The 16,459-nt window shown below is 39.2% G+C and overlaps 2 protein-coding genes across 2 annotated transcripts; both read left to right on the top strand.

Moving 5' to 3' along the window:
* Positions 1–3,792: 3,792 nt before the first annotated feature.
* Positions 3,793–9,438, top strand: LOC106551854 (anionic trypsin-like). Its single transcript, XM_087717027.1, has 5 exons — positions 3,793–3,890; positions 6,187–6,252; positions 6,543–6,840; positions 7,098–7,258; positions 9,366–9,438. Exons 1-5 carry the CDS (start codon positions 3,793–3,795, stop codon positions 9,436–9,438), a joined length of 696 nt encoding a protein of 231 aa, XP_087573153.1.
* Positions 9,439–9,491: 53 nt separating this feature from the next.
* LOC106545780 (cationic trypsin-3-like) lies at positions 9,492–15,058 on the top strand. The gene is made up of 5 exons (XM_087716397.1): positions 9,492–9,646; positions 12,578–12,743; positions 13,083–13,336; positions 13,718–13,854; positions 14,810–15,058. Exons 1-5 carry the CDS (start codon positions 9,607–9,609, stop codon positions 14,957–14,959), a joined length of 747 nt encoding a protein of 248 aa, XP_087572523.1. The 5' UTR covers positions 9,492–9,606; the 3' UTR covers positions 14,960–15,058.
* Positions 15,059–16,459: the final 1,401 nt, after the last annotated feature.

Raw genomic sequence — 16,459 nt, 5'->3', positions numbered from 1 at the left:
ATGGTTAATGCAGTGTTTTCAACAATTGAACCGGGATCCATCTTGGAAACAAACCAGTTAATGTACAGCGCAGCTGTAATAGTCACTAATGAACTAGGCATTAAAATTAAAGTACCTAGTCATACAACAGAAAAAGCATCAAAGCCAAAGTGGAAAATCCGTTTAGAACAAAAAATAAAAAAATTAAGGGCAGATGCTAGTAACTTAAAGAACATGCATGAGCAACGGCTTAAAAACAATAAAATCATAGATCGGCTAATCAGGAGATATAGATTGGATACAAGAAACATCAATGAAGCTGTAGAGATTGTAAAACAGCAGATAACAGCAACAGCTAGAAAAATTGAAAGATATGAGGCACGAATCATCCAATATAAACAAAATCAGCAATTTCGATCAGACCAACGGCGTTTTTATCAAAGTCTTAATGTAAATGGTGACACCAAAAGTGAAAAACCAGAAAAACAGGCCACAGTTGAATTCTGGAGAGAATTGTGGGAAAATGCAAAGGACTACAACAAGGAAGCAAAGTGGATACATGACTTTGAGAAAAGCATTGGCAACAAACAAATGCAAGTATTAGAAATAACAACTGAGATGGTCAAAAATCGAGTTAAAAAGGTAAAGAATTGGACATCACCTGGAAAGGACCAATTACATGGTTTCTGGCTCAAATATCTGACCAGTTTACATGCAATATTGGCCAGGCAACTGAATGAAATTTTACAAAAGGGCCAAATTGATGAATGGTTGACAACTGGAAAAACATACTTGATTCAGAAAGATCCAACTAAAGGAACAACACCTGAAAACTATAGACCAATAACATGCTTGCCAACTACCTTCAAATTACTCACAGGCATTATTGCAGATAACATGATGGATTATTTGGAAACAAACAACATCTTGCCAGTAGAACAAAAAGGCAACAAAAGAAGGAGCAGGGGCACAAAAGATCAGCTTCTAATTGATAAAATGATATTAGAAAATTGTAAGAACAGAAAAACAAACTTGAATATGGTCTGGATTGATTACAAAAAGGCATTTGACTCACTGCCACATAGTTGGATCATAAAATGCTTAGAAACAACTGGCATTAGCAAAAATATTACATCCTTTACTGAAAAGGCAATGAAACAATGGAGAACTGAGTTGGCAGTAGGGAATGAGAGCTACGGAATGGTTAATATCAAGCGAGGAATTTTCCAGGGTGATTCACTTTCACCTCTTCTCTTCATCATCGCAATGATCCCACTATCAGTAATCTTTAAAAAAATGAAATTAGGCTACCAAACAGCCAAAAAAGCTGAAAAAAATTCGCATTTACTATATATGGATGATTTGAAACTCTATGGAAAGTCAGAAATAGAAATCCAATCATTGACAAATACAGTCCGAGTATTCAGCACCGATATTTCAATGCAGTTTGGCATGGAAAAATGCGCCACTGTATCCATAAAAAGGGGCAAAATCACTGCATCTGAGGGAATTGAAATGCCCAATGGCCAACTAATTAAATGCAAAGAAAATGAAGCCTACAAATACTTAGGCATTCTGCAGCTGGATAACATCAAGCATGGAGAAGTAAAAACTATTGTCAGACGAGAGTACACCAACAGAGTTAGGAAAAATTTGAAATCTAAATTGAATGGTGGAAATACAATCAAGGCCATAAATACCTGGGCAATACCAGTTATAAGATACACAGCTGGCATAGTTAACTGGACACAAACTGATTTGGACCTTTTGGACCGAAAAACCAGGAAACTAATGACAATGCACTACAGTTTACATCCACGTGGTGATACTGATAGACTATATCTGCCCCGAAAATCAGGTGGCAGAGGATTATTACAAGTGAAGCAAACAGTTGAAGAAGAAAAACATGCACTGGCTGATTATTTAAAAGAAAGTCAAGAACATCTATTAATCGAAGTAAAGAACAAAAATCTACTGAAGGCCCAACAGACAAAACAAGAATACAGAAAAGATGTGATAAAATCAAGAATGGAGAGTTGGCAGAACAAAGCCCTGCATGGTCAATTTCTGGAAAAAATAAAAGATAAAGTGGACAGGGAACAAACTTGGTTATGGTTAACAACAGGTACATTAAAGAAAGAAACAGAGTCACTAATCCTGGCTGCGCAAGAACAAGCTATCTGCACAAATGCCATTAAGGCCAAAATCGAAAAATCCTCTGATGATGCCAAATGCAGACTTTGCAAAGAAGCTGATGAAACTGTTGATCACATACTCAGCTGCTGTAAAAAAATCGTGCAGACTGATTATAAATTGCGGCACAATTCAGTAGCACAAATGATCCATTGGAATTTGTGCAAAAATTATAATATTAAAACAGCAACAAACTGGTGGGAACATCAGCCTGAAAAAGTCACAGAAAATCAGATGGTCAAGATCTTGTGGGATTTCCATATACAAACCGACAAAATACTGGCGCATAATACACCAGACATCACACTGGTTGAGAAAAATAAGGTCACAATCATAGACAGGTGATAGCAGGGTCGCCGAGAAGGAACATGAAAAAATCGCAAGATACCAGGACTTAAAAATCGAAATTCAACGACTATGGCACAAACCAGCAGTGGTAATTCCAGTGGTAATTGGCACACTGGGTGCTATTCCAAAAGCACTGGAATTATATTTAAAACAGTTAAAAATTGACAAAATCACCATCAGTCAAATGCAAAAAGCCGCACTGCTTGGATCTGCACGCATATTACGAAAATACGTTACGACGTCCTAGGCCCCTGGGTGGGGCCCGACTAGTAACCAATGCCAAATCCGGCGAAACAACTGGCCGCTGTGATACAATTGTACAATAATAATAATAATAATAATAATAATAATAATAATAATAATAATAATAATAATAATAAAGAATTACGTTAGATTCAGTTAAGTCTTGATTATTAGGGGGGAAATGATATGATGCAGGATATAGTTAAATAAAGGAGGGATAATGATAATAACGTATATATATGTATGGGTACAACATAAGGAAATGAGATGTAAATTGTAAAGAGTGATTTGGAAAGAAGGATAGAAAACTTTGTTATTAAATATTATGGATGTTTAGCTGGAATAGGACATAAGGATTTAGTGTCATTGGAGGATTTTAGAAATAGTAAATGAAATGCCAGTATGTATTAAATCTTGGTATATTTTATGATGAAGGACGTTTAAACAACTATAGTCAAATGAAAATGGAGATACGATGACGGAAACATGTATAAATATCTGAGTTAAAATACTTGAGTTAATATGAATTATGCTTGATGACTGTGGAAGAGATGCACGAAAGTCTTTTGTAACCAACTGATACACTTTCTGCAATATGTAAAAAAGGAGGATGTTATGTGTTGTGTTTGTTTTGAAAATGAAAAATAAAAAAATCTTTAATAAAAAAAAATTAGTATGATAAATGTAGTATCCACAGTATTAATCTAAGAATGATACTATTAAATGGTTGGATGGATCAGGTATGGGAGAAACTCATGTGAATTCCATCTTTCCTCAGAACAAGTGCTAAGAAGTCTCATCTTGAGATTGGAAAGAGACCTCTGTAGATTTTCAAGTTGAATTTGAACATCAAACTAGTGAACCTGATAACTTTTAATAACAATTCAGGGCTGAATTTGCAAAGGTGGGATTTCCAAGCTACTAAAATTAATCTATAGATTTTTTCCAGGGAATTCTAGAGTTTAAGGTCCATATATTGAAAACCTGTCAAAGTTCAGAAATACTGAACTATAGTATTAGACAAATACCATGGATTTTGAATCAGGTGTCTTTGTGGATGAAACAGCCAATGAAAGTTGTGTTTCAGCCAAAGCCGCTAAACTATTCTGCACAGTGTGCGGACTAGTGTAACTTATGCCCAATAATAACTCCAAGTGAACAAAAGTGTTGTAGACAGGAACAGCTGAGAACAAGCAAATTCTTCTTTGGAGTTATGACAATATAGATAAAACCTAGGCTCTTTAAAACTAAACCCAACATCTCAAATATTCTTAAAGATTATCCATAACTCAAAGCCCAAATCATTATCAATTCCATGTCCTTGCAGGAGACAAATTGTTCTGTAAAGGAGGAAAGCTGTTCAAAGAATCTTTGATTCAGGGCTGTGTAGTACTTTGAACATGTGGGTAAAAAAATGCTAAAGAATATATTAAGGGGCTGTCTGTAACTCCTGAAATCAGACCCACCTTTTCCTAGGATTGCAGCTCACCGAATTGTACAACCTAGGTGAGATGGAGTGGAGAAATCAGTATTTCTAAGGAAATGTAGATATGCCATATGCACATCTTCCCATATTCCAAAGCAGGTTTTGCCTTTGGATCAGAAGCATTACATAGCACTAGCATCCACCCCACTGCATCCCATGCTAGAAAAGTGGAAATCATTCAAAAGAAAAAGGAACAAAACGTTTTGACAGGAGAAAGAAGCTAGTGGGATATGGGCAGTGACCCAGTTGCCATGAAGACAGGTGGCATTTCTCATTTTTGTTTCAACTAGTTTGTGTTGCCCTTTTCATGATAACAGCCAGTTTAATGGAGAAAAGTCTGGTTCATTACTTCTTATTCCTTATTCCATTTTATGAATACATGGCCTGTTTACAGGAAGTTCATGTTTCTTTTTTTTTAATTAAAAAAATTAATTTTTAATTTGAAACAAATACAAGATCATTCTTTACATGCTATAGAAAGTGTATTGGTTGGTTACAAAAAGACTTTCAGGCATCTCTTCCACGGTCAACAAACATAATTCATATTAACTTAAATATTTTAATTCAAATATTTATACATATCACCATCATCATCTCTCCATTTTCATTTGACTATAATTGTTTAAGCGTCCTTCATCATAAAATATACCAAAATTTAATACATAACCACATACTGGCCTTTCAATTACTATTTCTAAAATCCTCCACTAACACTAAATCCTTATGTCCTATTCTAGCTAAACATCCATAATATTTAATAACAAAGTTTTCTAATCCTCCTTTCCAAATCACTGTTTAGAGTTTACATCCAGTTTCCTTATGTTATACCCATATCTATATATATGTTGTTATTCTTATCCCTCCTTTATTTGACTATATCCTGTATCATCATAACATTTCCCCCCTAATAATCAAAACTTTAATTGTACCTAACTTACTTCTTCTTGTTGTTGTTGTTGTTGTTATTATTATTTATGTATAATCCAAAGGGATTGCTAATCTTCCTTACATGGGTGCCATTCAATATTCATGTACAATTATACTCATCATAACACTACACATTGTATACATTATCAGTTATTTATTTAAGCTATATCTATTATCAATAAATTTCACTAAGTTTAATTAGTTTTAAATTATATTCTTCCATCTATCAACCTGTATCTTTCCAATAGCATAAACAGTCTCATATCTTCTGCCATTTGTGGTGCCAGTCCTCTAATCATCTTCTTGGTCAGCTTTGTATAGATTTCTCTTAGCAACTCCTTGCTTATAAGATCTCTCATATAATCTTATGCCCTCTTTCTGTTTCCTTATTCAGCTTATCTTTGATTGTCAGCGTTATCAATGCTTTTGCTAAAAGAATTTCTCTCTTTAAATCCATAGATTCTTTAGTTTTTTCTTCTTCTGTATCTTGCCCTCTGGAATAGATTTCCTCTCCATTTAATTCCTCTTTCAGTATTCCATTCTTTCCATTTTCAGAGACAAACCAATCACCATAAATATCAGCAGGTTTAATCTCTTTATATTCATTTTCCACTTTGATTTTTTGAGTTTCAACCACCCCATTTTGCATTTGATAGACATCCTCAATTTCTTCATCATATTTTATTGTTATGTGCTCTAAGTATTCCAGTTTTTAGAAGTTCATGTTTCTTAAAAGAAGTGAAAATGTGGAAGTATGTGAACTATTGATACTGTGCATTGGGAGACACATAACAGTTGACTGATTGCTTGGGACATACAGAGAATAAATGAGGATCAATCAGTAAAGCAAATTAATATTTGGTTCCTGTTTCGCCACTATGAAATCTTCTCTAAATATTTTCGTTATCCAGTTGCCTTCCCCATCGATGATGAAGACGATGATAAAATTTTGGGTAGTTACACCTGCAAAAGCATTCCGTCTCCTATCATGTTTCTCTGAATTCTGGAAGATATAGATGTAGTGGCGCCATCATAAACAACCGATGGATTCTTTCAGCTGCTTACTGCAGTATATTGTAAGTAATGATATATTTATTTGTATTAGAAAATTGAATAAAGGATACACATACTTGCTTTTATATGCAGATAAGTATGCACACATATTTGTAGAAGTGTTCATTGCCTGCCTAATAGTGGAAGTCAACATACAATTGTGTCCACCTTTTGCAGGATTCAGCCATTCTGGACAACGGGATGCCCTTGTGAATGACAATATTAGTGGGCCTGGTTTTTATCTTGCAGCATATTAAAATAAGTTGGATGAAAATAGACATGACCAAAATCTCTGTTTCTTGTTTTGATTCAGCCAATTTCAAGTGAGACTTGGGGAATACAGTTTGTCCACAGATGATGGTTCCAAGCAGCACATTGATCCAATCAAAATCATTCCCCATCCTAAATACAACCACAGAACTTTGGACAATGACATCATGTTCATCAAATTATCCAAGCCAGCCAGTCTCAATTCCCGTGTTTCAGCAATCTGTCTACCAAGCAGCTGTCCATCCACCAGAAAAATATGTTTAGTCTCTGGCTGGGGCAACATTCTCAGCAGTGGCGGTGAGTTTTCTTCAAGTTTTTTAACTGAGATAGGATCATTTCCAGTTGAGTTTATTGAGCAAAACAGATGGGACAGGGTCATACATATTAATCCTTGGCTTTCATTTACTAATAAATTCCATAATAAATTGGATCATTTCATGTAAAACCATGTATCCCAATAAGGTACTCAGAACTTGCCTTAAGTCCAAGATATGATCAACTGGTAGATTTCTCCAATGAAGCAAAGGATGGTTGGCATCCTTAGGGCAATAATTTTATAGAAATTTGTGGATGAGCTTCTTTTCTATTTGCTCTGTAGAAACTTTCCAGGGAATGTCTAATGTCTATGTTCGAAAGTAAACACAATTTCTTTGATTTTCCCACAGAACATTATCCAGATCTCCTACAGTGCCCGAATGTCCCTGTACTTTCTCAGGCTGAGTGCGTTGGGGCTCATCCATGGAAAATCACCAACAATACGTATGTTTTGTGCTGGATACCTGGAAGGTGGAAAAAACACTTGTCATGTATATAATTTCCTTTTTCTCTATTTTGCATCATATAGTTCAGATGGTGCTCAAAACACATCCCATTATATAAATTAAATTCATAGCTAGCTTGTGTTGGTCTTGACAATAATAATAGAGAAGTGGACAGTTGGGAGAGATCTTTATAAGAATAAATAAATAGCTCTTATTATAGTCTTATTACTTTACTAACTTTACTTTGGATCTGCATTATTTCTCCATGGGAATGTACTAGATCTGCAGTTCAAGAGACAGATTGGAGATTCAGAATTTCCTGCCCTTGTATGAAGACGCATGTCTGAATTTAGACTTTCTCCCCACTTGACATTAAAATAGGTCTGTGTGTGTGTGTGTGTGTGTTTGTGTGTAAGATCATAGGAGAACTGAAGCCAAATGGTGTAGGAGATATTACATTTCCCTGTAGCATACAGCAGCTTCCTGTTCCACCAGATTCCTTTAGAGCAATGCTTCTCAATTTGGCATCTTTAAAATATGTGGACCTGAATTCCCAGAATTCCCCAACATGAATAGAATTGAAGTCCACACATCTTAAAGTTGCCAAATTTGAATAACACTGTTAATGTGCTAATAATGGCACATTATTTCCTGGCACAAAGGAATAATTCTAATTGCTCAGTATAATTTTATATTGCTTCCAATGCATCAGATTTTCCCCAGACGTCCATGGAATGGTAGAATTTGTGAGGTGCTATCTCTTTTAGGAAGCTCTTACCAGACAGTTATAGTACATCTGGGATTTTTATCTCCACACGCCCCCCTCTCTATTCTTTTCCTCAGTTCCCACGCCCCGGCGGGTCCGCACAAGTTCCTCGCCTAGTTAAGCGCGCCTTGGATCCCAGCCCCGGGGCACCTTTCCACGGTTGGCCAAGCTCCTGCTCTCCCCGCAAAAGGTAGCCTCGCCGCCGCCTCTCTCTATTCCCTTTGCCCGCTGTCGGTTAAGAACAAAGCCCACAGTGGGGAAGCTGCTTGTTTGTGTGCCTGGGATTCTTTGGGGGGGGGTGTAATTGTCTCCAGCTGAAGGAGCGGAAGCGGGAGGAATGGAGAAGCCAGGGAAAAGATGCAACCCCCCCCCAAACTTCCCGCATGGGTTAAAGTAGAGCCTCAGGATGCCTTCATATGGAATCTCCCCCCTTCCTCTCGGCTTTGACCTAGGGAGATCCCAGGCGCTCCCACCACCCAGCTGGAAAGGAGGAAAATCGCATGGTTGGGGAGAATCAGTGAGCCGGCACGTCCTCCGCACCCTTAAAATCCCCATTCCCTCCCACTCCAGGGGTAGGATACTGCAAAATCCCCATTCCCTCCCCCCACCAGGGGTAGGATACTGCAAAATCCCCATTCCCTCCCCCCTCCAGGGGTAGGATACTGCAAAATCCCCATTTCCTCTCCCCTCCAGGGGAAGGATACTATAAAATCCCCATTCCCTCCCCACTCCAGAGGTAGGATACTGCAAAATCCCCATTCCCTCCACCCTCCAGGGGTAGGATACTGCAAAATCCCCATTTCCTCTCCCCTCCAGGGGAAGGATACTATAAAATCCCCATTTCCTCTCCCCTCAAGGGGAAGGATACTGCAAAATCCCCATTTCCTCCCCACTCCAGGGGAAGGATACTATAAAATCCCCATTTCCTCAATGTGACCACTGTCTGTGATCTGGTTCGTGATGGAAGGAGGAAGGGAAACGCGGGGCACCGGAGAGCTCACCCAGCTGTATTTCTTTCGTTAATTTATCCATTTTGGCACAGTCCATAATTTTTCCGTATAAAATTTTTAATCAAGCCTTCCCCCCCCCCGGGTCAAAGGTGTCCCTCTTTACCAATCTGAAAATCTGGTAACCTTAATTTTATGACTATGTTCAATATACTTTTTCACTCACATTCTAGTCTCCATCGATTAAGCAATGTCATCCAATAAGACCCAGGAACCTTTGAAATGATCATGATAACACTGCTGCAAAAATTTTCCACTTTGTAAAAATAATATTTACTTACCTGCAAGTAGGCCAATGATAAAATCTTTAACCTTTAGTATGATAAATTTAGTATCCACAGAATTAATTTAAGAATGACAGTATTAAATGGTTGGATGGATCAGGTACAGGAGAACGTCATGTGAATTCCATCTTTCTTCTCCACCTGTTATTGACTGAAGTAACGAAGTTTGCATTTTCCATTGCGTATTTTTGCTTTCGATTGAGTCCTTGGAGCAAAGATAACATTGGTCCCACAACATAAATATGTGCAGCAGCTCCTCTGGTCTTCCTCTTTGACGAAGGAAGGCAACATGAAGTTCATTTGGCTGGTAGCATTCTTGGGAGCAGCTGGTAAGTCAATCATTTTCTCAGAATAAGTGCTGAAAAGTCTCATTTTGTGATTGGAAAGTATAAGTATAATCTTTATTGTCATTGTACAAAATACCACGAAATTGGTTTTAACCCCACTGGTGCAAAATTATAGCAGAAACTAAAAAAGAAAGAAAAAGAAAAAAACTAGTGTGCGCATGGAGTGATTGTGGTTATATTTAAAAGTCTGACAGCCCAAGGATAGAAACTATCTTTAAACTTATTTGTTCGGCTGGCTATACTTTGATGTCTTCTGCCTGATGGTAGAAGTGCAAAGAGACACTGACCAGGGTGTGAATCATCTCTGAATATCTTCCTTACTCTGCTAAAGCAGCAAGATCTGGGGGTGTCATCCAGTGGTGGGCAACCAATGGTTTCTTGTGCTGAATTGATCACTCTCTGTAGTGCCTTCCTGTCCGCAGCTATTAAACCAGCATACCATACTGTAATGCAATATGTGAGGACACTTTCTATGGTGGACCAATAGAAAAAGGTCATCAGCCGCGTGACAAAACCGCGCTACGCAAAATAGCGGAGATTAAATTGCATCGCTAAAGTCGCGACGTCGTCACCGCGGGGACAACAGCACGGCGACAGAAGGGCGTTCTACATACTTCGTTCTTTCCCTCCAAAGGTAGCCCTCCTCCTCCAGCTGAAAGCGGCAGTGGGCACGGGGCAAAGTGGGCTGCCCAGCAGCAGCAGCCTGCAGGAAGGGTCCAGCACAGCCACGGGGGGCAGCAGGAAGCCCGCAGGGGGCCCGAGCAGGGCCGCCAACGCTGGCAGCGGAGGAGGACGCAGCAGCGCCGGCGGCTGAGGCTCTCCCGGGGCTGGCGAAGCGGGCTTGCCCGGCAGAGGCAGGCCGCCCTCTTCTTCCTCAACAACATCTCCTTGGATGGGCGGCCGCCGCCACCGGGCAAGCCCGCTTCGCCGGCCCCGGGAGAGCCTCAGCCGCCACCACCGCCCGCCCTGCCTCTTCCTCCGGGGGAGGCGCTGGCGGCGGAGGCCGCCCGTCCAAGGAGATGTTGTTGAGGAAGAAGAGGGCAGCCTGCCTCCGCCGGGCAAGCCCGCTTCGCCGGCCCGGGAGAGCCTCAGCTGCCGCCGCTGCCGCATCCTCCTCCACTTCCTGATGCCCCCCCCCCGCGGCTGAGCTGGACCCTTCCCACGGGCTGCTGCTGCTGGGCAGCCCGCTTTGCCCCGTGCCCGCTGCCGCTGTCAGCTGGAGGAGGAGGGCTACCTTTGGAGGCAAAGAACGAAGCATGTAGAACGCCCTTCTGTCACCGCGCTGTTGTCGCGGCGGTAGGGTCGTTTTTTTCTTAGCACTTCGGACGCCACGGATTTGCCTCCGCACTTATGTCGGCGCGGATAAGGGCATCGCGGTTTTGTGGTAGAACCATCAGCCGTTGTTCCGCCTGATTTTTTCACAGGACTCTAAGGAAATGAAGTGTCTGTTGGGCCTTTCTAATCACCAGAGACGTGTGTGAAAGAGACCTCTCTAGATTTTCAAGTAGAATTTGAACAGCAAACTAGTGAACCTGAGAACTCTTTATAACAATTCAGGGTTGAATTTGCAAAGGTGGGACTTCCAAGCTACTAAGATTAATCTATAGATTTTTTCCCAGGGAATTCTAGAGTTTAAGGACCAGATATCAAAAAGCCTTCAAATTTCAGAAACACAGAACTATAGTATTAGACAAATATCATGAATTTTGAACCAGGTGTCTTTGTGGATGAAATAGCCAAGGAAGGTTGTGTTTCAGCCAAAGCCGTTAAACTATTCTTCACAGTGTGCAGGCTAGTGTAACTTATTCCCAGTAATAACTCCAAGTGAAAAAAAGTGTTGTAGACAGGAACAGCTGAGAACAAGCAAATTCTTCTTTGGAGCAATGACAACAGATAAAACCTATGCTCTTTAAAACTAAACCCAACACCTCAAATATTCTTAAAGATTATCCATAACTCAAAGCTCAAATCATTATCAATTCCATGTTCTTGCAGGAGACAAATTGTACTGTAAGAGAAGAAAGTTGTTCAAAGGATCTTTGATTCAGGGCTGTGCAGTACTTTGAACGTGAAGGCAAAAAGATGCTAAAGAATATATTAAGGGGCTGCCTGTAACTCCTGAAATCAGACCCATCTTTTCCTAGGATTCCAGATCACCCAATTGTGCAACCTGAGGGGGTGGGGGGAGAGAGAAATCAGAATCTCTAAGGAAATGGAGATGTGCCGTATGCATAACTTCCCATATTCCAAAGCAGGCTTTGCCTTTGGATCAGAAGCATCACATAGCACAAACATCATCCCACTGCATCCCACCCTAGAAGAGTGGAAATCATTGCCCTTTTCATGATGATAGCCGGCTTGGAGAAAAGTCTGGTTCATTACTTCTTATTCCTTATTGCATTTTATGAATATATGGCCTGTTTGCAAGAAGTTCATGTTTCTTAAAAGAAGTGAAAATGTGTAAGTGTGTGAGGCATTGAAACTGAATATTCGGAGGGACATAATAGTTGAAAGATTGGGACATACAGAGAGAATAAATGAGTATCAATCTGCAAAGCAAATATATGAAAGAGGAGTGAGAAGGTTGAGCAGAAAAGAAAGTTTATGAAATCTGAAAAATGAGCAGTTTGATGACAAAAAACACATTGCCAAACTGGTGCAGGAATACAGTGAACATTAGGATGTTTTATTAGTTAAGAGAGGTATAGTGAATGTAAATGTATCTATATATCACCCACTCAAATAAAACTGGCAGACTGGCTATCTTGTGGCTTATATGAATAAGATAAAGATCTCATAATGGGCCCTCAAAGCTCACCAAAGATATCATGAATCCCTACTGATAAAAAGTGATGAATATTTGGTTCCTGTTTCACCACTATGAAATCTTCTCTAAATATTTTCATTATCCAGTTGCCTTCCCCATCGATGATGAAGACGAAGATAAAATTGTGGGCGGTTACACCTGCCAAAAGCATTCCGTCCCCTATCAGGTCTCTCTATATTCTGGAATACATAGATGTGGTGGCACCATCATAAACAACCAATGGATTGTTTCAGCTGCTCACTGCAATAGATCGTAAGTAATTTTGTGTTCTTATTTTATTTGGAACATCACCATTGCACTGATATATTTACTTGTATTAGTAAATCAAACAAAGGATACACATACATGCTTTTATTTGCAGATAAGTGTGCACACATATTTATAGTGTTCCTTGCCTGCCCAATAGTGGAAGTCAACATACAATTGTGTCCATCTTTTTCAGGATTCAGCCATTCTGGGCAACAGAATGCCCTTGTGAATGACCTAATGACCTAATGATATTAGTGGGCCTGCCTTTTATCGTATAGCATGTTAAAATAAGTTGGATGAAAATAGATATGACCAAAATGTCTATTTCTTGTTTTGATTCAGCCGAATCCAAGTGAGACTTGGGGAACATAGTTTGACCAAAGATGATGGTTCCGAGCAGTACTTTGATCCAATCAAAATCATTCTCCATCCCAAATTCAACGGCAGAACTTTTGACAATGACATCATGCTCATCAAATTATCCAAACCAGCCAGTCTCAATTCCCGTGTTTCAGCAATCCGTCTACCAAGCAGCTGTCCATCCACCGGAGAAATATGTTTAGTCTCTGGCTGGGGCAACACCCTCAGCAGTGGCAGTGAGTCTTCTTCAAGTTCTTTAACCGAGATAGGGTCATCTGTGATCATTTTTAGTTGACTTTCTTGAGCAAAATTGATGGGAGAAGGTAATAGATATTGATCCTTGGCTTTCATTTCCTAACAAATTCCATTATAAGTTGGATCATCTCATGTAAAACCATGTATCCCAATAAGATACTCAGAACTTGCCTTAAGTCCAGGATTTGATCAACTGGAAGATTTCTCCAATGAAGCAAAGGATGGTTGGCATCCTTAGGACAATACGTTTATACAGACTTGTGGATGAGCTTCTTTTCTACTATTGCTCTGTAGAAACTTTCCAGGGAATGTCTAATGTCTATAATTGAAAGTGAACACAATTTCTTTGATCTTTCCCACAGAACATAATCCAGACCTCCTACAGTGCCTGAATATCCCTGTACTTTCTCAGAGTGAGTGCATTGGCTCTTATCCAGGAGCTATCACCAACAATATGTTTTGTGCAGGATACCTGGAAGGTGGGAAAGACTCTTGTCAGGTAAATAATTTCCTTTTTTCTATTTTGCATCATATAGTTCAGATGGTGCTCAAAAAACATCCCATTATATAAATTAAATTCATAGCTACCATTATATAAATTAAATTCATAGCTAGCTTGTGTTGGCCCTGACAATATAATAGAGAAGTGGACAGTTGGGGGAGATCTTTATAAGAATAAACAAACAGCTCTTATTATATTCTTATTACTTTGCTAACTCTACTTTGGATCTACATTATTTCTCCATGGGAATGTACTACATCTGCATTTCAAGAGACAGATTGGAGATTCAGTATTTCCTGCCCTTGTATGAAGATGCATATCTGAATTTAAGCTTTCTTCCCACTTGACATTAAAATAGGTGTGCGTGTGTGTGTGTGTGTTTGTGTGTTTGTAAGGTCATAGGAGATCTGAATTCAACAAGTGTAGGAGATATTACATTGCTTTGTAGCATATAGCAGCTTCCTGTTCCACCAGATTCCTTTAGATCAGTGCTTCTCAATTTGGCATCTTTAAAAGGTGTGGATCTGAATTCCCAGAATTCCCCAAGATGAATAGAATTGAAGTCCACACATCTTAAAGTTACAAAGTTTGAATAGCACTGCTATTGTGCTAATAATGGCATATTATCTCACAGCACAAAGGAATAATTCTAATTGCTCAGTATAATTTTATATTGCTTCAAATGCATCAGATTTTCCAAAAGTCCATGGAATGGTAGAATTTGTGAAATGCTATCTCTTTTAGGAAGCTCTTACCAGACAGTTATAGTACATCTGCGATTTTCATCCTATCCTAGTAGCAATTATTCCACCTAATTTAGAGGAATACTAGAGGAATACTCTTTTACCTTCTGTAAGATTGCCTCCACCCTGCAGAGTCTAATATGATGCAAATTATCTTTCCTCATTCACTATCCTGCCTGTGGAATACATGTTCATCATTTCTTTCCCAGGGAGACTCTGGTGGCCCAGTTGTTTGCAATGGAGAACTCCAAGGAATTGTCTCTTGGGGCTATGGATGTGCTCAGAAAGGCAAACCTGGTGTCTACACTAAAGTTTGCAACTACATTTCCTGGATTCAGCAAACCCTCAGTTCCAACTGATCTGCACTTCCTATCTGGAAATATCCCTTTTCACATATGTAGCTGACATTTCACAAAGATTACATCTGCAAGAATAAAAACTAAGTTGTGCAATAACAAGCCTGCTGATTGGTATCTTTCTTTTGTGGTGAGGAAAGGTCTTGGCCTTTAAACTAGATGAGTTTCAATCCTTTTCAATGATCACATTCAAAGTTAACTAAATGGTTAGAGATGTTATGAAAAGTTAGATGTTAACCTGCTACAAGAGCTGTAAATTTTCATGCAATAGTGAAAAGAAGGCAATGGCAACCATGCCAGTACTGTGGTTAAACAAAGGACCTGGAATGGTTTGGGAAGTCACCAGGATGTAGTTTGATACCCAGGAGATTTTAGGTTGAGGAGATGTCAACTAGTGTAATCTCCTTTCCCAAACCCAACCATCAGGAACTGCAGTGTTGCCAACCAACATTTTAGACTAAAGGAAGAAACATTGGCCTTCAATGCAAAAGAAAATGTTTTCTAAAAGTATGTATTTATGAAGAGATTCAATGATGATGATGATGATACCGTCCCAATCAACTGAGTTCAGAAGGTGTTTGTTAACCGCAATATAAATATAAAACAATAATCACCCAGTCTGAGTCAGTTATGTATATCACATCAAAGACAACTTTGAAACAGTCTTGAGTATGCTCCTGAGCACCAGGAAGTGAAAGAGTCAAGCAAATTGCTGGTGATAGCCACATTCCAGAGTTTGTAGGCAGCCATACAGCAGCCATTCCAGAGTTTGCAGGCAGCCACCTACCCTTTATTTCACATAGGCAGACAACCTAACAACCTAGATTGGAGACAGTCCTAAACTCTAGTCCCTCAGAGATATGATTTATGATTTTTAGGAAGAAAGGGGTTCAAGTTATGACACAAGTATTCCAATAAGGACTAAGTCTAACTTAAATTGCCAGAATGGATTTCTACATTGATAGCAAAGAAGATTTATTTCCTAGGAGTCAAATTTTCAGTGTTACAACTCACAGATCCTAATGGAAAATATTGCTGTTTCAATCCCTGTCTAATAGCTAAGAAGCATTTGACAATTGTTCATATCTGTATTCTTAAAGTTTTGTTGAAATTGTTCTCTGTAGGGCAAATCATTGGCATCTATGTTTGGTAATAATATAAAAGACCACATGGGGGTTGAATAAAAAGCTCTCTTTCGAGGAGTGTTTGGCAAGAAAGATTCCCTTTGGTAAACCAGATTTGGTTCCTAGGGCCAAAGGAAGTCTTAATCTTGTATATATTACAATGTTATGGGAACCTTGATCAAATGAGTTCTTACATAGTGGGCTGGCCTCTCATTCTAATGAGCTGCCTTTTAGAGAAAGTGAAGGAAGAGCACATATCACAACAATAATCAGCTCAGAAACGTAAAAAGGATACGTGACATGGAAAAGAGTCTTTGAACTGCTCTAAAGCCTAATAAGATAACTGGACTACAAGGTGAACTGCTTCTAGTGTCAGGCC

Source organism: Thamnophis sirtalis, unplaced genomic scaffold (genome assembly GCF_051295495.1).
Source record: "Thamnophis sirtalis isolate CommonGarterSnake01/CBP01778 unplaced genomic scaffold, rThaSir2_p1.2 scaffold_5, whole genome shotgun sequence".
Classification (NCBI taxonomy): domain Eukaryota; kingdom Metazoa; phylum Chordata; class Lepidosauria; order Squamata; family Natricidae; genus Thamnophis; species Thamnophis sirtalis.
This window is presented reverse-complemented; position numbering and strand designations above follow the sequence as displayed.